The sequence below is a fragment of the Tiliqua scincoides genome, chromosome 4 (assembly GCF_035046505.1).
Source record: "Tiliqua scincoides isolate rTilSci1 chromosome 4, rTilSci1.hap2, whole genome shotgun sequence".
NCBI lineage: Eukaryota > Metazoa > Chordata > Lepidosauria > Squamata > Scincidae > Tiliqua > Tiliqua scincoides.
Window position 1 is genome coordinate 200716380 of NC_089824.1, and position 23538 is coordinate 200739917.

At 46.7% G+C, this 23538-nt stretch overlaps 1 protein-coding gene across 1 annotated transcript in view; it reads left to right on the forward strand.

The window, feature by feature from the left end:
- Positions 1 to 1234: 1234 nt before the first annotated feature.
- The window catches only part of LOC136647779 (sodium/potassium-transporting ATPase subunit beta-1-like), a 33180-nt gene continuing 10876 nt past the window's right edge, over positions 1235 to 23538 (forward strand). The window contains exons 1-2 of the mRNA XM_066623544.1: positions 1235 to 1601; positions 7056 to 7184. Of these exons, the coding sequence (XP_066479641.1) occupies positions 1502 to 1601; positions 7056 to 7184 (229 nt within the window). The 5' untranslated portion in view covers positions 1235 to 1501. The remainder of the gene's footprint in view (positions 1602 to 7055; positions 7185 to 23538) is intronic.

The window sequence follows — 23538 nt, forward strand, 5'->3', positions numbered from 1 at the left end:
CAGCCGGCAGACAGGCGAGCTTCACCTTCCGTGGGCAGCATCCGTGAACGAGGGAGGGGGCGGCCTCTGCATCGGGCCTGAAGGACGTCTCTAGGCAAGCGCCACCTTCTTCCCCGCATCTCAATCCCAGCCGATCCGTCCAAGTGCCAGCGGGCAGCGTGGCTCGCAGAGGAAGGTCAAGGCAGCGGCCGTCGCTTCTGGCAGTGCGAGGGGGGCTCCTGCCCGTGTTCTGCCCACCCTCGACCAGTGCCTGAGCCCCGAGTGGGCACATCTTGCCTCGGAGCCTGGCTTTGGGTTCTCGGGGCCAACACAACCACCACAGACCCCCGATCGGGACCTCCGCCTGGCGTCACCCCTCCCTTGTACATGCCAAGCACGGGGCCTCCGCCGCGTCCCCGGTTTTCTGTGCCCGGGTCCAGCAGGCGAGGTGTGCTGCGCCCTGGTCGCCCTCGCTTTCCTGCCAACTCGGGCCGCAATCCTACCCGCACTTACCTGCGAGTAAGCCCCACTGACTATAATGGGACTTACTTCTGAGCAGACATGCCTAGAATTGGGCTCTGAGGCTGCAATCCTATCCACACTACCCGGGAGTAAGCCCCACTGACTCCAATGGGACTGACTTCTGAGTAGACGTGCATAGGCTTGGGCTCTGAGGCTACAGTCCTATCCCCCCTTTCCAAGAAGTAAGCCCCACTGACTATAATGGGACTTACTTCTGAGTAGACATGCCTAGGCTCGGGCACTCGATTTCCTTCCTAGCCACCCCGACAGCTTATCTGGGCGGGCTGGCCGCCTTCCCGGCTATCTGCAGGGCTCAGCCCGGCCGCTGCTGCTGCTGCTGCCGCCCTGTCTACCTACCCTCCGTTTCTCCGCTGCAGGGCCCCCGCCGCCCCCCCTTTTCTCTGCAGGGCTGGGCTCTGCTCCCGCTCGGAGCTCAGGCAATCACAGGTGGTGTGGAGGAGACGCGCCTCCTCCCCGCTGGCTGCACACACGAGAGCGCGCCTGGCAGGCGAGAGGGGCGGCAGGTGCCGGGAGCGCCCGACGCAGCGCCTCCTGCAGCGCGTGCACTTGCCCTGCTCCCCGCCTCCCCCAAGCCACGCTCCCTCTCCCTGCCTCCTCATTGGTTACCGGCATTTGGGTGGGCAGGGCTGGCCCCAGGAGTAGGGCCATATATCCCACGCTGGGGGGAGGCGAGAGCGCTGTTTGTTCTGCTCGAGCTGCTGTCGGTGCCTCTTGCGCGCTGCCCCCCCCCCCCCCGCTCTGCCTCCACCAGCATCCTTCTGGCTGCTGGGATCGGGGCATCCCCGTGTCTGCCGAGGCTCTCCTGGCCAGGATTATCTCACCCGCACGCACACACCCTCGCCGGGGGGGGGACGCACCAAGGACCCACCTTCCTTCTCTCCGCCTCGGGAAGCCGGGCGCGCCTGGCGCTGGGCAGGACTAGCAGCGGAGGGCTGTGATCCTCGCAGGGCAAGGAGGACTTCTCCGCATCGCTCCGCTCATGGCTCGCGGCAAAGCCAAGGAAGGCGATGGCAACTGGAAGAAATTCATCTGGAACTCCGAAAAGAAGGAGTTCCTGGGCAGGACCGGAGGCAGCTGGTGTAAGTAGCCGCCTGCCCCCCTCTGCCCCTTTTGCGCTTGCAAAGGAGAACCAGCAGGTGGTGGTCCACGCAGGAACAGCAGTCGCGCGTGGGTGGGAAGTGTCTTGGATGCCTTGAAGGGCAGGGCCGCCCCTTGGCAGTGACCTTGCTGGCGACGATCACGACTCTTCAGTAGAGGGCCAGATCTGATACCTCCAAAGCTTGAGAGTCCCTTTATTCCTCCACTGGCGGGCTTTTTATGTCTGATTTATTTATTTTGCTCCTGCCAGGCTTAAAAATGCACGCCCGGCCAGCTTCCTTGGCAGCTGAAGGCAATCCAGTGCTGGAAACGTCAGGCGAGAGCACCGAACATGGTTCAAGGCAGTGGTGTAACTAGAGGGGGGGGGCAAAGCACCAAGTTTTGCAGGGAGCCTCACCTTGGCGTGCAGGCGACCCCCCCTCTCCCCTTTGGAACCATTCTTGGTGGTGGGAGCGCAATGGAGGCATTGCAGTAAGGCTTCCTGCAAGACTGAGTGCCTTGCCCCCCAGCTACGCCACTGGTTCAAAGACCTTATTCTGAGCTCTTCACCATAATAAGACTTCAACACCTCCCACTCCATCCGAAGTGTGTGGCTGGATTGTATATTATTGGTTGGTCTGGTTCCAGTTTTGTGTGGTTGAATGGGAAGCAATCCTTTGGAGATGCCCAGGTGGGCTGCCTGGCTTGGCTAGGGTGCTGCTTCTTTCTGGCTTTCCTGGAGGTGGAAGAAGAGGCTGGCCAGTTGCCTCTGCGCGGCTGGGCTTTCTGTGCTTTGGTTTGGTTTTTTCCCCTGCTGCCCACAAAGGTGCTGAAGGGCATTGATGTCGTCCAAACCTGAGTCGTGACTGTAGGCTGGGTGGAGTGGGATGGATGCAGTGGGGAGAGGGGGAGCCCTCCACACCCCTTCCTCCTCCTCCTCTCCTCCTACCTCCATGCTCTTCATCAGTGGAGCACCCACTGCAGTGCTTTCTTGTCAATCAGGAAGGATACCACACTGAGTAAAGGGCACTCTGTCACTGAGCATGGCGTGGGGTGTGTGTGTGGGTTCCCAAAAATGGCCAGGACATCACCACAAACAGGAAGGAGTAAGAGAGGCTTAGGGTTCGTTTCCCGTCTGCCACCTCCAAAGGGTTAATAATGCATCACAGCTCAAGGTTAGTCAAGGTGACACCTTCCAGGCAGGAGGTAATGGGAGACTTGGTTGGATCCCTGGGGAAGCTGAGGTGCCCCATACAGGAGGAACATCACTTGCCCTCATGCATCTTTTTGAATTGACTGCTAATGGCCGGATGTCTTGATTTCTTCTTTTTCCACATACACCTTCCTTTAGTCTGGGGAGGCCTGTGCTGCAGGGCTAGACAGAGAGAAAGGTCAGGTAGGAGGGAAAAAAACAGCCCAAGGGAGATTTAGGAATAACAAAGTCCTTGAAGGCTGTCTCCTAGCAACTAAACCCAAGTTGAAGGAGATTGAGGTTTGGAAGGCGGTGAATGAAGGTTCTCATTGCTACCCTCTACCTCTTTGGTCTTGGCATCCATCTCCACCCCAGGACAGAGGCTCTTGTCTGGATTCATCATACTCTGCAATGCACAAGTCAGCACAAATCCACAAGATTTTCAGTTGCCTGCAGTCCATTGTGTCCTTCTTTCACATTGGCTCTGGCTTCTAAGTCCAGAAGAGGGGTCCTTGATTAGGATGTATGAGCAGCAAAAACCTTTTTTTTTTTTTTAAAGAGTCCTCTACAGTGTTATGTGGGCTCCAGTGCAGGTGGCCTTTGACTCTTATCTCCTAGCCTGTCTGAGGAGTTGCATTACTTTGTAGGGGCGCCTTTTGTGCCAACCAGCAAATATTGCAGTCTCTTTGATAATGGAAGGAAAGTCTGACAGAACCCATGAGGTGGGAGAGTGTAGAGCACGCCCAGGGCCTTTCACATTTATGGTTCGGATATGGCTGCCCTTGAAAGAAAGAAAGGATAGGGTGCCCTGAGTCTCCTCCTACTTCTGCTGGGGCTTGAGCAGACAGACCCGAGTGTCTCTGTTGTCTCCCTGCATCAGACAAGCTTGCCTGTTATCTGGAACTTTCCATTCCTTTGGAAACTCTGTGCAAATTTAGAATCATCCATGATACCCAAGGTCAGAGCAGCAAATGACTCCTATAAACATGAACTTTCATGAATGAGAATGGGAAGAGCTGGTTTATAAATAGCATATCCGGGGATGACAGGAGAGGAAAAGTTGAGGTATATTTAAAATGACTCACATTTTGGTCCAGGACCTTTCTTAGAGCCTCTGCCAACTGCAGTTGCCAACCTGGCACCTTCACTAGCCTGAGTCCAGCCAATGTCCTGTTGGAGGTGACACATTCAGAGCTTCCTGGTTTAAATCCTTGCCTGGCGTCTGCATAAAGAGTAGATGCAAAGGACATGCTTGGCGGACAGATCATTGCTGTGAGATGAACCAGAACCTATGGAGAGAGTTGTCATAGAGCAAGCGGGTGGAAGAGAGAAGATTCATTGCATGTAGAGTCTGGGAAGCTCGTACTGAGTCAGACCTTTGGCCGTTGTAGCTCAGTGTTCACTACTACACAAACTGGCAGAAGGTCACCTAAAATCTCCTAGATGAGACATCTCCTTGCTGGAAGGGCGGTGGCATGGCAATGATTCTTTTTCAAGAACAGCTGCAGCAGCTGTACTATTGGATTATTTATTTTCCTGATATATTGCCCACCTTTTAAGGTAAACACACACACACACACACACACACAGAGCCATTCACAAGGCAGCTTCTAGACGCCCACTGGTTCAGTGTTTTTGTTTTTTAAAGTTGCCATGTGCTGTCCTGTTGGTCTGACTGCCTTCTATAGTAGAGGTGAGGCTGTGTCCTTTAAGATTGTCCTGGCTAAACATTTGGCAAAATTCATAGAGTCCTCTTACAATCCAGAGCTCTTTGAATTTCCTTTTTATTTTTCTTCCAACCCCAAAGTAACTTGCTGTCAGCCGGTTCCTCTTTTGCTCATTACAACAGCACCACCTATGACTGTGCTCTGGAAAAAATGTCCAAATCTCTGTGACGTCACACAACTCTTTGCCTACCGCTGCCTGGTTACCAGAGAATGTGTTAACCCTGAGAGTGCAAAACTGTCATGCTGCTGGTCCTCTTTCCCTCTGGGGAAAACGAACCTTATTTGAGTAGGGTTTGCTCTTTCACTGACACATCACCAATGGGGAAAAAACTCTTCTGCATGGTGCACTTGTTCCCCCCCCCCCCCAATATTTGTTCTAAGGGTTACCACGAGACCTTTAGACTTCGTGGGTAATTTTGCACTTGGGCTCTCAACTCCTTTAAAAGGCGTTGTGTTGCTGTGATTTCCTTAGTGTAGAGGAGCCGGGTCTGGGGTAGTGCTTCCTTCCTGCGGTGTCTAGGAGACCATGTTAGAACTCAGCAGAGAGATTCCCCTGTAAACCAGTAAGGAGCAGGTCTAGCTAGAAACAAATGCCTTTATTATTATTTTTTTCCTGCCTTCCCCTCCTTTAAACAAATAGATAGCACAGTTTATGTAATTTGTAATGTCACAGTTCATACATAGTTAATTTGTATATTAACCTGACTGATATCGGCTAAATGCAGATGGTGCAGCTTGTGCAGGACTCTTTCAGAGAGAAAAATGTGTTCTTGGAAACAGTGCCAATAGGAACTGGATGCCAGAATTCAAATATACATATCTATGCTAGGGAAGGGCATCAAAACTCTGGAGCTGTGCCATAAATCGTGTTTGAGATGTATCCCATCTTGAGACGTGGGTGCAACTCTCAAGAGCTCACCGGTGTGTGTCTCTCACCCCATTTGTAAGCTTTACTTGATAGTGAGGATCATTTCACACCGGCGCATAAAGGTGGTGCAAGAAATTCTATTCATCGCACCTTGTAGAACACCACAAGAGACTCAGAAGTTTGTGTATACACCTGCACTCCTTCCTGCCTGCACAATCCACTTATCTCTCTTTCTGTGCAGAAGGGTCACTTGTGATGGGCACGCAAATTCAAGTGTGTAGGTTCTGGGTCTCCTGTGCTGATCTACACCCAAAGAGACGGGCAGGGCAGGGCTGCGTTTAAAGACTATATTTTGGGACAAAGGGTGAAGTCGCCCTGAGGGCTATTGATCCAGCATTTTGTTTCCAACTGGATACTGTCGGAAGCTTGCAATCAAGGCATGTCTTTCTTGGTTGTGTGCCTCTCCACTTCCAGCTCCTAGTATGTAGAGATATAAAGCCTTTAAACTTAGAAGTTTTGCATATCAATCATGGCTAATAGTCACTGATAGACCTGTTCTCCATGATTATCAACCACCTTTAATAAAGAAATAAAGCATACATTTCTATAGAAGGTATAGTATGTATGTGTGCATGCCTGTGTGCATGAGAGATGTGAGATGATGTTGGCATCCTTCAGTCTCGGAAGACTATGGTATCACGCTCTGAATAGTGGTTCTGGAACAGAGTGTCTTCTCCAATGCTCAAAGCCTGGATAAAGTAGATATGGAGGATAGACTGTTTCCCATGCAGCAAATCCCCCCATCTTCACGTCACTGAAATGATCCAATGGAAAGGCAGAAGCCAATACGGTTGGTTCTAGAGGCGTCGCAGGAGTTGCCAGAACGTGACTGTGTTCAGCCATGAACTGCCTCAGGGACTCTGGCTCTGGATTTTTCCTCAAGGTTGACTCCTGAAGCCTTTTCCTTAACTGGATGTAGCCACAAGGCAGTGGAGGTTTGGAATCAGAGTTTTCCTTTTCTCAGATAAGCTGCCTTCCCAGGCTATCAAGTCCCACCTACCTGGTGGCTGTTTAGTTGTCTCTTAGGACAAGTACAGCCAAACTGAGGGCTTATTCTTATCCCCCAGCCCCCAGGGGAATGTACAATGTGTGTGCAATGCACACCTGTAATTATGCTGAGAATTGTATCCCCTGGTCTACAGTGAGCTTACAGCTTACTAGGCAAAGATGCACCTTTATCATGGGGGTTGTCGTGTATTTAGCAGGGGAAGATCTTGCAACCCCCTTAGTGGCTATTACTGTTGTCTCCCCTTCTAGATTTTTTTATTATTTTTGCTTTGTAAACTGTATTGTGAACTTTTTTGTTGAAAAATGGTGTATAAATATTTGTAATGATAAAATATGCAACAAGTTATAAGTTTCCTAACTTATGGCTATTTGTTACTACAATTACTATTACTGCTACTAATATTTTCAGGTTTGTTCTGCTTATTTGAGGTAGAGTGTCACCTCTTGAGATAATTACTTTTCCTTCCCCCTCCCTCCTTCATTGCAAGCAGCTTCAGTTTCTGACTTGATGCAATCTGTGCTTATTTAGAAGCTACTATGCACCCAGATGACTCATTAGCAACTTATAGTAGATGGTTGTATGTTTTCTTTTTGTCAACAGTTAAGATCTTGCTCTTCTACCTGATCTTCTACGGCTGTCTGGCAGGTATCTTCATCGGGACCATTCAAGTCTTGCTGCTCACCATCAGTGAATTCCAGCCCAAGTATCAGGACCGTGTAGCACATCCAGGTAACCATGAGGACTGAGGGGACAATCAAGCCCCACTAGAGCAAGAGTGACATGTGTTGCCTCTTGGGTTGTGATGCGTTCTAGAGTTATAGCAATCAACATTTGCCTGCTTCTTTCAACAGTTGTCTGGCTTCTACTTTCTCAAGTCTTCTAAAGTGAGCAGGAGATGCATTAGTCAGTGGCAGAAAGATTATTTGTTGCTTATTACATCATAAGTGAAGAAATACCTTTTGTTCTTTATGTTCATTGTTACCCCATTCTTACTCCCAAGGAACTTGGATCAATAACCCCTGTGACCTTGGTTAGTCTGAGATGACTTCGCTCAAAGCTATTTGGCAACCTTCTTAACTTAGTAGGAATTTGAGCCTTGGCTTCAAAACCAGCTCCTCTATAGCACAAGTCTACACTACTTGGAGTGTCAATTCCAAAAGTACTTTTCATTAAATTCAGTGGAACTTACTGCCCAGTAAGTGTGAACAGCTCTAGTCTATTGATCTTCAACCAGTAGGTTGAAGTGCATCACACCTTACCCTTAGATGCATTTCACTAATGGCACCACCACATTTTAATTTTGTTGGGTTTAAAAAAAAAGTTCTTTATAAAACCAGAATGAGAATTACCAAATACAAAGTAGAAGGGTTTCAATAATGAGATTTTACTAGCAAAGCAGGCTTCCTCCATTCTGATAGCTGAAGTCAAGGCTGCTGTGGAAGAAGAGAGTATTTTAATTATCTCCGCACTGCTTTTCCCCCTGAAAACTGCCCCTCTGAAGAAGTTGTTCAACCTTAAAAATGTCATGTGCTATATTTTTGGAGGGTTAAGTAACTTCTTGAATGCACAATTTTTCTGCCAAATGGCCAAAGATTGAAATCCCTTCCAGTCTGACCCTGTGGTCCTGATCCACACTTTGTGTAGTTTGATCCAAAGGTTGGCATAGTTGAGAAAGGCTTTGTTCTTAGAAAAAACATCTAAATTCAGGAATTATTTGTTCATTCAAAACCAAGGAACAAAATCTATCTGTACACACCCTAAGAGCAAATGTTAGGAGGTGGGGGGAGGAGGGTGGGTCTAACATGTTGCGTTAAAGTCAGAAAACATTGTCACAGCTGATGCCTGCATATGGCACAAAGGTTTTTTTTTCAAAAGCAGCCTGGACAAGTGAAGCTGTTTCCTACAAGTGGGTGAAAGATTTCAGTGCTGTCATTGATGGTCCCCAGGGAACTTTTCAAATTTTAAAGTAATGCCTAGCTGCACCAAAATGAGGATTTGGAATGTCACAGGGCATGTGACCAGCCCCGATTGTGTTTTGGCACATTTTGCTGGTATTGACCCAAAGAGAGTAAGGGAGAGGGAGGGGATAAGATACAGCTGCTCATGAATGCAACCAATCCTGCTCCTTACTCACCTGTTCTGCCTCCCTCTCCACCCCCTTTCTGTCCAGAAACAGCCTGGCCCTGCCACTGCTCACCCCCATTCCTCCCCCTCCCTTCCCTTTCTTTCACACCACTAGCCCGATAGCCACCAGTGATTGCAGGAGGTCCCTAGCTCAATCTCTGGCACCTCCAGGTAGGATCAGGAAAGTTCCTTGTCTGAAAACCTACAGAGACTCTAGTATTAACCTAGTTAGATCTAAGGCCTGGTGCAGTAAAGGACAGTTTCCGTTGTTCCAGTAGTGGCTTCTTTTCTGTCTTGGACTGTAATCCCTAAAATGCTTACTTGGAAGTCAGGTTTACTGAAACAAAGAAGATCTTATTCCATGTAAATGTGTTCAGGGTAGGGATGCCACTGTGTTGTGGGAATAATCTGTGATACGTCAGGGTAGCATTAGCAGTGCAAATGTCTTGCAGTTTGATTGCATTATTATCATGTATGAAATTCATGTAGTTCTTGGTGGTTTTGCATAGGTGAAATCCATCTCAGTATTTTAGTTCCACCCAAGTTTGTCCCTATGAGGCATTGTGATACCGCAGTATAAAGACAAGATGATCAGTTAGCCAGCGTATGTGAGTTGGCCTGCCTTGTATGTGGACAGACAGAATGACTTGGCAATGTAGCTGTTTCCCTCTTTGTTTCTTAAGAAGAATATAAGAGAAGCACTGTTGGATCAGGCCAAAGGTCCATCTCGTCCAGCCTCCTGTTTCCTACAGTGACCCACTGGCTGCCTCTGGGAAGCCCACAAGCATTGGGGTTCTTTCTTGCATTGCTCCTGTGCAACTGATGGTTGCTGAACCTGGTGGTAGTGCAGTCATTGTAATTAGCAGTCCTCCATGAATTTGTCCAATTCCTCCTTTAAAGCCACCCAAGCAAGTGTTTATCACCACTTCTTGTGGCAACAAGTTCCACAGACTAATTTTGTGAAATACCTCCTTTTGCCTATCTGCCTAAATGTTTCGTTAATCAGTTTCATTGGATGGCTCCTGGTTATACTGCTGTGAAAGAGGGTGAAAACCTTATCTCTATGCACTCCCTCTACACCATGCACGCTTTCCACATGCGCTGCCTCCAACGCATCCTCGGCATCACCTGGCAGGATAAAGTTCCAAACAACACAGTCCTGGAATGAGTTGGAATCCCTAGCATGTATGCACTGCTGAAACAGAGACGCCTGCGTTGGCTCGGTCATGTCGTGAGAATGCATGATGGCCGGATCCCAAAGGATCTCCTCTATGGAGAACTTATGCAAGGAAAGCGCCCTACAGGTAGACCACAGCTGCGATACAAGGACATCTGCAAGAGGGATCTGAAGGCCTTAGGAATGGACCTCAACAAGTCGGAAACCCTGGCCTCTGAGCAGTCCACTTGGAGGCAGGCTGTGCAGCATGGCCTCTTCCAGTTTGAAGAGACACTTGGCCAACAGACTGAGGCAAAGTGGCAAAGAAGGAAGGCCCACAGCCAGGGAGACAGACCAGGGACAGACTGCACTTGCTCCCAGTGTGGAAGGGATTGTCACTCCCAAATTGGCCTTTTCAGCCACACTAGAGGCTGCGCCAGAACCACCATTCAGAGCGCGATACCATAGTCTTTTGAGACTGAAGGTTGCCAGCTAAAAAAAACACCATGCAGAATTTGATAACTCAATCCTGTCCCCTTAATAATCTTTTTTCCTGGTTTAAAAGCCCTAACATTATAGCCTTTCCCTGCTTTAGCCCTCTGATCACTTGGTTGGGAGGAACTGGGTGGCTGTCTTGCTGTTTACGGCTTTACTCCAGCTCATTTATGAACAAATTAAAAACCACTGGTTTTATTACAGATAACTTCTAACTTCCTTCCACTGTGAAAATGGTCCTATTATTATTATTATTATTATTATTATTATTATTATTATTAATAATAATAATAATAATAATACCGTTTTTCAATAAAAAGCAGTTCACAAAGGGGTTTACATAGCTAAATAAATCAGTAAATGGCTCCCTGTCCCCAAAGGGCTCAGAGTCTAAAAAGAGACACCAGCAACAACCACTGGAAAAGATGCCATGTTGGGGTGAAGAGGGACAGTTGATCTCTGGCTGCTAAATATAAGAGGACATCACTTTAAATGGTGCCTCTTTGCTCAACTAGCAGGGGTATTCCTACTCTTTGCCTCCTTTAATCAGTTACCAATCTGTCAAATGACCTGACCATGGAATGCCTGCTAAGTTGGCAGGCATGGAACTTTTGATGAGGGATTTTGTCAAAAGCTTTTTGAAGTCAGATGTGTTTGTGTTAAGACTTCCTAGAAAACTTTCCACTTGCTTCCAGTCTCCAGGCACCTTCTCTTTTGTTATCTGGTCTGAGCAGCTGGTAGGAACCAGCAGGGAGGAAGTGCAGGGAGGAGTCTTCCAGGAATCCCACTTTTCCAATTTGCAGATGACCCTGAAGCGAATGTGTGCTGTGGATGGTTAGGACTGATTTATGCCTGTCTTGCTCGCCAGAGGAATTCAGAAGCTTTCAATAACAGTGTAGTATCCAAATGACGGCAGTAGCGCTCCCAGAAAGCTGCTAGATGAGGCAGCATTCTAGAAGTGTAACAAGATGCAGCTCCTGTGCTAGCTTACTATTTGTAGAGCAAGCCTACACAGCTGGGTTAATGGCCAGGTGAGCCACTACATTTCGGTGCTGACTGCCCCCATTTTAAGTGATGTTGTTACTCAAAGATGAAGCTTGGAACAAGTGCTGCAAATGGTGTTTTGTGCTGCTGTAGAGATCAAATTGTTCTTGTGAGTACACATCTAATAAATCCTCTTTCTGCTGATGCAGCTGTACCAACAGAGTGGATGCTGCATTGTGTGTGTGTGGGGGGGGGGGAGCAGTCATGGAGGCCTCCTCAAGGTAAGGGGGCACTTGTTCCTTTATCCTGGGACAAGCCACCTCTTCCCCAATGGGCCTCCTTGGATCAGCACCAGTCATTTGCTGGCACAGAACCAGGAGAGTAAGGGAGACAGATGGGGGGACACACAGTGAAAGGATCCTGGCACAAATTGGTGCTGCTAGGATCCATCCCCTCCCTCCCCTATTCCGTATCTTGCTTGTCCCTCTCCCTGCCCAGACGCTCCTCTGTTCCTCCCCTTCCACACCCTGTTGCTCCCACTTTCCCCATTTGGTCCCGCATGCAGCCAGTTGTGGCAGTGGACCTCTGACGCCGCCACTGTTTGCAGTGGCTGCTCCAGAATGGCTGCCAACAGCATGCTGAACACGCCGCTATATAGCCATTTACAGCAACAGAATGCCTGTTCCACTGTCAAAGTCCAGTTAGGATTGGGCAGTTAATTGCCCTGTTTCATTTGGTGTTCCTTTTTGTGGAATGGGTAGCCTGTGTTATGAGAGCTATTACTGTCCTGGAGTATTACAACTTTACTGAACTTCTCAGAATTCCACAAACCCCTCCATGTGGCAATTTCTTAAGAACATAAGAACAGCCCCACTGGATCAGGCCATAGGCCCATCTAGTCCAGCTTCCTGTATGTCACAGCAGCCCACCAAATGCCCCAGGGAGCACACCAGATAACAAGAGACCTCATTCTGGCACCCTCCCTTGCATTTGGCATTCTGACATAACCCATTTCTAAAATCAGGAGGTTGTACATGCACATCATGGCTCGTAACCCGTAATGGATTTTTCCTCCAGAAGCTTGTCCAATCCCCTTTTAAAGGCATCCAGGCGCCGTCACCACATCCTGTGGCAAGGAGTTCCACAGACCGACCACACGCTGAGTAAAGAAATATTTTCTTTTGTCTGTCCTAACTCTCCCAACACTCAATTTTAGTGGATGTCCCCTGGTTCTAGTGTTATGTGAGAGTGTAAAGAGCATCCCTCTGTCCATCCCCTGCATAATTTTGTATGTCTCAGTCATGTCCCCCCTCAGGCACCTCTTTTCTAGGCTGAAGAGGCCCAAACGCCATAGCCTTTCCTCATAAGGAAGGTGCCCCAGCCCATAATCATCTTCTCTTGCTTAAAACTTTGATTTGGCAAACCAAGTTGTGATTCCACTTAATTGTAGTTCTTTCACTCCCAACAGCATGACTGGTCACTTCCTTTGTGATTTGAAGTGATCACTTTGATTTGGCAAACCAAGTTTTGATTCCACTTAATTGTAGTTCTTTCAATCCCAACAGGATGACTATTCACTTCCTTTGTGATTTGAAGTGACTTTGATTATAAGTAGAAACCTCTATTATAGTTAGAAGTGTCAAGGACTATGAACCTGAGCCAGAATGTAAACTTCAAATCATCCTCATGTTTCATCCTCATCCTCTTTTGCCCAGATGCACAATTCTTATGATTCTTAATTTTTAAATCACCCCTAAATTTAGAACTAGGGTTGACTGGCTCCTTAAATATCTAGTAGGGGAAACTTACAAATGCTTACATTTCAAGGAGTTTCATGACATCAAGTGCAAGATTCTAGAAATGTGTGCCATTAGTAAGTGCTACATTGCCACCTCATGTAACATTTCTTAGGGAGTATACTGATGGATGTCAGCATTGTGAAATCGCTGGACACTTTTCAATTTAACAAAAAAGGAAGGTTCACTTTGCATTTGCAAAAAACTTCCTTCTTTTTATTTAAGTATAGATAAGGTCTTGCATAATGGTGCAAGAGTGGAATTTCCACTGAAGAATCAGTGTGTGATGTAGTGAATGATGTATGATGCAGGGGTGCATCACATGTAGTGCATCACACAACATGATGTAGTGCATCACACTACATGAAGATGTATGTATATATGTATGTATGATTAAATGATGTAGTGCAGGGGTGTCAAACTCATTTCATAGAGGGCCAAAGTTAGCATTCAGGGCTCCTGCTGAGGGCCAGAAGTGATTAAGCAGAAAGTGACATCATTAAGCAGTTAATGGCCAGAAATCAGACCTTGTTCTCATATAGAAACTCATTAACTGCAAATGACAGAAGAGAAAATACCCAAATCTTGTTCATCTTTCAACATTTTGGAGAGCCCAATTTTCATGTTGGTTGCCGTTTCAGCAGTAACATCTTAGCAGCTGAGAGCCTGAGGGCCAGATAAAAAGCTTCTGGGGGCCGCATCTGACCTCCAGGCCTTATGTGTGACACCCCTGATGTAGTGGGTACAAACCAAACTGGTAGTTAGGCTGGTGCAAGTTCCTTGTGCCAGCCCAGGAGTGTCGTGAAAGTGCCATAAAGCAGTTTTGCGCCACTCTGAGGGCGGTTAGGCCATTGCTAGAGATTCGCGCTGGCCCTCTGCACTGTTGCGGGCCTCGGGGAAGGTGAGTTTGTGTAGGCCGAGCTCAGCTGACGCAGGGTCTGTGGAAGGCAGGGAAGAGGTGGGAGGGAGGCATTTCAGAGTGGGGGAAGGCATTTCTGTGGGCAGCAGGTGGGGAGCAGGAGGCGGGGCCAGGATCCAGCAGTTTTGCTGGATCCTAACCCCTTTCCCAGGTGGGCTGGGCCAGCCTTGGGCTGCTTGGATTTGTGCCACTGATTTTGGTGGCGCAGATCTGAGTAGCCCCGTGGGGCTGCAGTGACTCTCCCTGGGGTATGGGGAAGCAATTTCTCTTGCCCCTGCTGAGTCACTAAGTGCCCAAACCTTGCAGTGGATACAGCACAGGCCCACTGGCCTGCCTGTTCCAGCGAAAGTTAGGATTGCACTGAGTATATCATGTAACAGTTGTAACAAAGTGTTCATAATCAGGACAGTGCTGAGTTAAAGAATGTTGGTGTCTAGTAAACCCTATTTGTTGGTTGCACTTTTCTTTTGACCATGGAACCACATCCCTTCCTAGTTACTTCCATGCACCAGGAGTTTGACACTAAGGAAGTCTCATATTCTCTAGGGCTGCAATCCTATATACTTGGGAATAATTCTCCCAAATATTGAGTAATATACTGCGTATTAGTAATATATATTATATAATTGTGTATACTATACAGTACAGTGTATATACAGTGTTTCTCAAACTGTGGGTCAGGACCCACTAGGTGGGTCTTGAGCCAGTTGCAGGTGGGTCCCCATTCATTTCAATGTTTTATTTTTAATATATTAGACTTGATAATATGTGACTGCATCTGGGGAAATGTTGCAGATCTGTACTTTTAACAGGCTACTATGTACAGTGGTGCCTCGCATAATGAAATTAATCCGTTCCGCGAGTCCTTTCGTTATGCGAGTTTTTCGTTTTGCGAAGCGCGTTTTCCCATAGGAATGCATTGAAATTTAATTAATGCGTTCCTATGGGCAAGAAAAGTCAGAACAAAGTCAAATTTGGTTTACAAAGTGTTTATTAAGTGCTCTTTAAAGGCATACATACTGTACAGAGGATTTCAAAAACAGGGGGGGGGATACTGAGTGGGGAACTTGAAGGCTGTATTCCTGTGCACACTTTCCTGGGAGTAAGCACAATGGGACTTACTTCTGAGGAGACAGGCACAGGATTGTGCTCTAAGCTGGGGAGGACAGAGCAGCTGCACTCAATTGCTTGCTTTTGCCGTGATCATGGGGGGAAACGTGAAGGAAATGGGGCAGTGAGAGGGTGAATGAGCGGTGGGGGGGGATGCTGAGTGGGGAGTTTGAAGGCTGTAATCCTGTGCAAACTTTCCTGGGAGCAAGCACAATGGGACTTACTTACATAAAGATCCGCCCCTTACTAGGGTGAACGGGATCATAAACTGACATGAAGATCCTCCCCTTACTAGGGTGAACGGGATCATAAACTGGCATGAAGATTCCCCCCTTAAGTCAAACCAAAACAAAACAAAAAAAAATTCGTCTTGCAAAGCACGGGTCATAAAAATTCGTTGTGCGAGTTACCAAACTTCGCAAAACGCTTTCGTTCTGCGAGTTTTTTGCTGCGCGGGGCATTCGTTATGCGAGGTACCACTGTATATTCTTTTAATAATGATAATAAAAGGGACTTACTCCTGGGTAAGTGTGAGTAAGATTGCAGCCTAGGATAGTTAAAAATTTTTGTGCTTGATGATGTCACTTCCGGTCATGACATCACTTCTGGTGGGTCCTGACAGATTCTCAATCTAAAAAGTGGGTCCTGGTGCTAAAGGTTTGAGAATCACTGTTGTATAGTATATTCCTGCTTGGGTGTATTCCCCATTAAACTTAGTGAAATTTGCTTCTGAGTAGACATGCATAGGCTTTTGCTGTAGAATAGGTGACCTTTCTAGACAGCTGTTGTTTAAAAGGTATTGGTGCAATAGTGGTGGCATGGTAACATCTGACAGGGCTTTTGTAAATCATCTGTGGGTAAAGGTCAGGAGGCATCTGGATGTATGGTATAAGCAGTTTTGGAGCTCCGGATCCAAGGCACATTCAGAACTGTTTGCACCCTGCTGGACCTTACGTTTTGTGGCAATAGAAGGCTGCTGAAATGACTGCTTGTCATTACTCTTTGCTGGATGTTGTAATATCTAAAAAGGGAATGTGTATCATCTGGAAGGGAGAGGTACTTTGTTCCTTTTCGGGACATTTCCACTGCTTGTTTTAGTGAGGACACTTTCTTGTCTGCTTCTTGGCGCATTTTATAATGTTAAACTTTCCTGAGACTGGCTGCACCATACCACTCCTGCATGCAGTACAATACTGTGCATGATTTTCTTCCCTTCTTTGATAGGGTGGGGCTGGAACTCAGTAATAGAATCAATAAGTATATGAATTACCTTGTCTTTTTGATACAAACAGGCTTGTCTAACGCAATAGCAATAGTTCTTTCTTTTTCGTTTCTTTTCCCCCTTGAAGGGAATGCTACAGCACATCAGTTTGGAATGCCTTTTCTGATTTCATCACTTTTCTTTGTACTGAGTTCCTTAAAATACAGTAGTAACTAATGAGCAAAACTGACATCTGAAATGTGCTCAGTTGTGATCCATGGGAATTTTCATCAGTATTTGAGAGCTCAGCCCTGGAAGGCATACAATATCCTCACTATTTGCTTCAACCATCACCATGTTAAGTCCTATTTTATTAACTTGGTGGAATTACACTGATTTCTGGATCTAAAAAAATCTGTACCCCTTTAATTAGCTCCATCATTAGTGATCTTGCCTTAATCATGGGGGAAACTCTTCTATCTTGCATTGATTGTACACTTGCTAACTGTTTGAGTTATCTGCGTTTAGGACTCTGGTCTAGGCTTGAAACTGTGGGCTGGAGACATTGTCTCAGGATTTGTGCCTAGGGATCACCTGGAAAAACTGGTTAATAATGGATGTTGCATTATGCTAGCAAAGTTGAAAGTTAGTTTTGGCATCTTCAGTGTTTACTCTCCCTGCTTCCTTTTCCTCTTCCTGCTCTTAAAGATTGGTTCGCAATTGGAAATGGTGGTTGTGATGGCAACTCTGTTTGTTCTCTATTTTTTGCCTGTTTTTATATATAATCGCCCCTCTGCATCTTCATGGGTTCTATTACTGGAACCCCTGGGAATGCTGAAACCTGAAGATAACTAAATCCATGAGATGGGCTCTCACCTGACCTCTGAATGTGACCAGAAGCACATGTGTGGCCTCTCTGGGCCTCAGAAAGACCCTCCCCCCAGGGTGTTGGAAAGGCACCTCCAGTTTTTTTGAAAACCGGAAGTACCGTTTCAACCAGAAGGTGTTCTGAGTCCCCACCACCATAGATTGTGATCCTAGCTAGATGTTTCATTTGCCCTTTCTCACTCCAAACCTGTCTGAAAACTATACCGGTTGGGGTGTTGTGTGCTTTGTTCTTGATTGAGCATCCCAGCTCAATCTGCTGAGCACGAAGGGGTGTGTTGAGTACTAACCACTAGGCAATACTTTCTTTGGTCAACCTGTCTTCTCCTAGTACTTTCCTTGACAGTTATATAATAATTAAGTACACAGAAATTAGGCCCTGCATCTGCTGGTGCAAATGAGTATCAACTCCCAGAATAGAGCTGATTCTCCCTCTTAATCTCTTTGGTGTTGGCTAATTTTGGTACATGGATGTAGGATTCCATAGCAATATTTTCGCTCCCTGTCTTTTTTTCCAGGCCTCACTCAATTACCAGGGTTGCGCATGTACCGTTCTCCCTTATGACCTAGTCCAAATCATGTTGCTTTTTCTCTTGGATTAGAATGTGGTAGTCATGGGAGAATGTTTATGGGGCAGGAGGGGGTGTCAGAATGAGCTGGGTCACTTCCACTCCCCCCCCCCAACAGGTTATCAACCATCTACCAGTGCTCCTCCCCTACCCAGGGAGAAGAAGCAGTCAAACCCAGTACAGACAAGCCGAGGGACTAGAATTTTCAAAATGTGATCTGCCTCGAAGCAGCCATTTGGAATTCAGAGCCCTATTTGCAACAGATAAGGGAGTCAGAATTTTAAAATGTGTGGTCCATCTGTTACTGTTCAGAAAGAGAGAAGTGGTTGTTCTAAATCTCAGAACTGTTTGCACTATGTCTCCAATGCCAATCCCCCCCCCCCCCCCAAATGCTTGGAAGCTTTGTTAGTTTCTACATAACTAATTGCCCCAATAAATATTAGCAGTAATAATTAAGCTGGTGAAAGGGACAGTGTTTGCACACTACATTTGGGAAGATGTTGATAGCATGTGTGTAACAAGTACTGCTGATTTTTATCGTCTACCGTTATTAACCGTGACCTGTAAAGAGAACCATCCATACCTGACTCTTCGTTATCATTGAGATATACAAACAGTGGTAACCTTTCAGCTTTGTTTCATGTGAGTCATAAATGCCTCGCTGACTTTTGGAAGCATGTAGAGAATCAATGAAAAGACTACTCACGCCTGCCATTCCCTGACTTCTGGTGATTCTGTCATGAGTTTAGCCCCTGACACAATCATAGATATCCCACCAGCAACAGGAGGTGTTCATTGATATATGCATCCAAATGTTAATACCAGTGGTGATACAATGGAAGCTGGAGCTATCACTGCTACCATCGGAGCAATCAAATGTACCTTTGATGATGGAACGCACTAATGTGTGCCACAGTAGTTATGTGATGGCGTCTGATTCTATAACTGATCAGAGGAGTTCATAACTGATGGCATTATTATAAATGGTCATGTAAATGAGGGTCCTAATTACAACCCCACAAAATGATGCCTTCATGCTAGACACATTGTTCTCAATCCAGATAAAGACTTGTGCCAGCCATGACTCCATTGATTTTCATTGGGATTTAATCACAACAAACTTGAACTGCATAAGGATCCCTATGCCTTTGTGGTGACCCTACACCTTAATTTCATGCATCCTGAGGAACTAGACCAGGTCTCTCCAAACCCCGGGCCAGATCCGGGTGATCTGAACCCCATGAGCGGCACTTACTGTTTTGCTATGTCGCCACATGTATCCCAAATTGATCGGGACATAGGGACGCTCTGGGCAGTCACATCTGCCCAGACATCCCATTGCACAGCCTTCTGGGAAGCTGGGCAATAGATGTGACTGCCCAGAGCATCCCTGTGCCCCAATACACATAGCAATGTGGCAGAACAGTAAGCTTCAGTCTGAATGGGGACCAGTTTTTTGGAGCACAGTGGCTGCAAATTTGGTGACCACTGGTCTAGACAATGTGACTTGATATGGGTTGTGCAGTTGCTGTTATAATGCATTTGTAACCCCTTTTTTTGGTACATAAAACTGAACCCCTGTACTTCTCAAATTCCCATGGGAGTTGTTCGTAAAGATATACAGTAGCTACCTAGTGCAAAAATGGCTAGACAGTAGCTCTTGGGGGCCTGTCTGAATTTCATGAAATCCTCCTTTCTCCTTTAATGCGTCTCTGTATCAAAGTATTGGCTTAAAAAGCAAGCTTTGTTAGAGAACAAAGTGGATTGTCTTCAGTAAGTAAAAATATTTTTGCTTACCTCCTGCAGGCTATCCAGTTATCCCTCTACCATATCATACAGCACATACCTAATTGGCATGTCTTGTCTTGTTGGCAACTTTCAGTCTCGAAAGACTATGGTATCGCGCTCTGAATGGAGGTTCTGGAACAGCGTCTAGTGTGGCTGAAAAGGCCAATCTGGGAGTGACAATCCCTTCCACAATGGGAGCAAGTGCAGTCTGTCCCTGGTCTGTCTCCCTGGCTATGGGCCTTCCTTCTTTGCCTCTTTGCCTCAGACTGTTGGCCAAGTGTCTCTTCAAACTGGGAAAGGCCATGCTGCACAGCCTGCCTCCAAGTGGACCGCTCAGAGGCCAGCGTTTCCCACCTGTTGAGGTCCACTCCTAAGGCCTTCAGATCCCTCTTGCAGATGTCCTTGTATCGCAGCTGTGGTCTACCTGTAGGGTGCTTTCCTTGCATGAGTTCTCCATAGAGGAGATCCTTTGGGATCCGGCCATCATGCATTCTCACGACATGACCGAGCCAACGCAGGTGTCTCTGTTTCAGCAGTGAATACATGCTAGGGATTCCAGCACGTTCCAGGACTGTGTTGTTTGGAACTTTGTCCTGCCAGGTGATGCCGAGGATGCGTTGGAGGCAGTGCATGTGGAAAGCACTTAGTTTCCTCTCCTGTTGTGAGCGAAGAGTCCATGACTCGCTGCAGTACAGAAGTGTACTCAAGACGCAATCTCTTTAGACCTGGATCTTGGCATGTTCCGTCAGCTTCTTGTTGGACCAGACTCTCTTTGTGAGTCTGGAAAACGTGGTTGCTGCTTTAATTGGCATGGCATGGCATGGCATGGCATGGCATGGCATGGTAATGGCATGGCATGGTAATTGGCATGGCTGCATTCTATAGTGTGGCAGGGGAGAGGATTGGGCTCTTGAATGAATTTCATCATAAGTTTGTTTTGTGGTACTTGGCATCTGCTTGTGTTATTTGTAACCAAACATTTCATGCTTTGAGTTATTCTATTCAGGTCATAGAAAGCGCATTAGTTTCTGTTGTGCTGGAGTTAGGATTCTGATAGTGCTGAGATCAACTGGTACACTGGATCCCACTGGGAAGTAGGGACATACTTTGAATCTAAAGGGGAAATGCAAATGACAGTCCATGGAGTACTAGTTCCAGCGCGTGCATGGAGAAGCTATCACAGCAGGGATAAGATTAGACTAGAAACCTCTACCCAAACCCTAGGACCCCTTATTGCATCTACAGGAAGTTTTTGACGTGGGAGAACATTGAAATTACTGTAGGATTCCTTCTGACCTGATACCTGAAGTTATACAAATCCAAGGAGAAATGCATCACATTCCTAAATGAGTCTGCTCTCAGCAAACCAGGTTATTGGCTTTCATCATGGGGGTGGGAGGGACTACAATGCCTCATGTGGAAGCCTCAGAACCATTTAGGCCAGTGGTTCTCAAACTTAGGGGGGGGGGGTTTACTCCCTACATAAGTTTTTGCAGGGGCAGGTTTAGGGCAGTGACATGATCCCAATGTCGCATTGCTAATGGGGATGAAAGGAGGCTATTTTTACTTATTGAGGGCTGCTGGCGGCTGCAAGCATTGCGGGGAGCCCCACGCAGCCCTCCGCAGGGCTCCCTGATGCTTAGAATGTTGACTTAGAACAGCCATTTTCAACCACTGTGTCATGGCACACTGATGTGCCCTGAATGGTCTGCAGGTGTGCCACGGGAGTTTGGGGGAGGATCATATATTAGTAGGGCCACTGGGGGGTGTGAGCCTCCAGCCAGCAGTGTGGTGTGCCTTGTCAGTTGTCAAAAAACTGATGATGTGCCTTGACAATTTTAGTTTTCAGTGCGCCATGTGACAAAAAAGGTTGAAAATAATTGACTTAAAATGTTGAGAAAAACTGGACGCTAAGCACTTCCTGGTTATTTGGTGACTGATTTTTCTCAACATTCTAAGCATCAGGGAGCCCTGCAGAGGTATCCTACTTTCCCCGCCCCTTAAAGGGATGTGGGAAGCTTTACACAAGCTGGAGGGTCATGACCCACCAGTTTGAGAATCACTGCTTTAGGTTGTTTGAGTTTCTGGCAGAGCATTTATTTCTTGTTTCACAGCCTTTGAGTAGCTTTCTCATATTACTACTTGTCCCACATGCCCACATTGCATTGTAGGTCTAAGATTTCTGAAAAGGGTCGGGCTGCTGGCAGGAGTTATTCTTGTTTGCCCTTTAGGAAGAGCCAGGAATTCATTTATTTACTTTGGCGAGATAGGACAGAGGCAGAAACAACCCCAGCTTTGCATGTTGAATTTTATTTTAAGAGTTCTCTGTTTTCGTCTTCAAATCACCCACAGAGATGAACGTTCTGTGTTCAGAATAAGTAAGACAAGGCGACTTTCTTGTTCCATGATTGCTTGAAGGCTTTTTCAGGTATTAAGAAATCCCTTCACAGAAATAATCTGTGGAAAATAGGAAGACGTGTGTGACTGTCATGTTTGAAGTTCGGTGCAAGTGATTTTCATGTTTTGAGTGCCAGGAAGAGGCACTCAAATGCTTCCTGGGTATTATGGTGCACATGCCATGTGACCAGCTCAGGCATAGCAAAAAAATTTAATGTGTCAAGCAGCTGTGCATGACAAGCTTGGGTAGCTGGAGAATTCACCAATTTTCTGTTATAGCTCCTTGTCTACAGATCTAGCCAAAGTTGAATGGCTACCTTAGGTAGCCCAATTCTGCCACTCCTTTGGTTTTTTTTTTTTTAAGGTGGGCCCCACTGCCCCCTTCTTACCTCCTCTCCCACTGGCAGTTACCAGCATGAGGGGATCATGAGAAAGATCTTCCCTGTGCTGACTTGTTTTAAAGAAACTTTGGCAAGAGAGAAGTGGGAGGGAGCAATCTTACTGATTGTTCAGCCTTTATCTACCTTTTCCAGATCTGTGAGCATGATTCTTGGCAGTGACATTGAAGGAGAAAGCAAGCTGCTCCTTCAGTCTTCTCCTTTGTTTTTGAAGGCGAGTAGGTGGGGCAGCTGCAGGGTGGGGTGGCTGAACAGGTGGTGGGCTGGGAGAGGTAGGGGTGAGCATGGGGTACAGAGTGCCCCCCACCAGTTGCCACCTCACCCAGCCTCCCACTTGAAGCAAGTGCTGCGGTCAGCGGTCAGGTTGTGTTCCTCCTGCTTGGCTACTAAACCTCAAAGATGAAGGCGGAAGAAGTGACAGCCTAATGGCACCTAATTTAAAGTAGCTACAAATTAGTATATGTATTGTAGTCGCTTTCCTGTTAAAAAATAATTAAACTAGTTGAACAGAGGCATTTAACCCAAGTTTGGATTCCTACATTCTCCCCCACCGTCTTAAAAAATGAACTTAACTCCTAGTTCTCTAGGGAGATGAGTAAGAGGGAGAGGTTTCAGATCTACTTGTAATATTTTAGCTTCTTGTTAATAAAGTTTTTGTGACCATAGGGCATTTTGTAGCTTTACTGCAGTTTAAAAAAGTGAGTGTTCTAGGCTTGAGTGACTGCTGTACAACTCTAAATAACAAACCCAAGTTGCCAATGAATAAATGAGTCCTGAGAGGAAAAATAGAGCATGTTCTAGAAACAACACCTTGAAGCCTTCAGATACTACTTGTGTGCTTGGCTTATCTGGCTACTGAGACTGATGATGGAACAAAGGAAAGCTTTGCCCTGACTGCCGTAGCACACAATTTGGGAGATGGGGTGGGGGGCGATTGCTCGGCAGAATGTGGGGACACCCTTTGTTCAAAAAGACCTGCTGTCTCAAGGCCCAGTTACACTTCACAGGGGCTGCTGCTGATTGGCATTCTTCTCCATGCCTCACACTGACACTGACTGGTGAAAGAAATGTGTGATGCAATGTCCCCTGTTCCTGCTTCACTTCAATGGCTGTTGTTCGTAGGGGGTAAAACAAACCAACAAAAATGACATTGCATCATGTGTTTCTTTTGCCATACATTACAAGAAAGAGGTGTGTGTGTGTGTGTGTGTGTGTGTGTGTGTGTGTGTGCAGGTGGTGGGGAGAGTAGTCATTGGAAGCC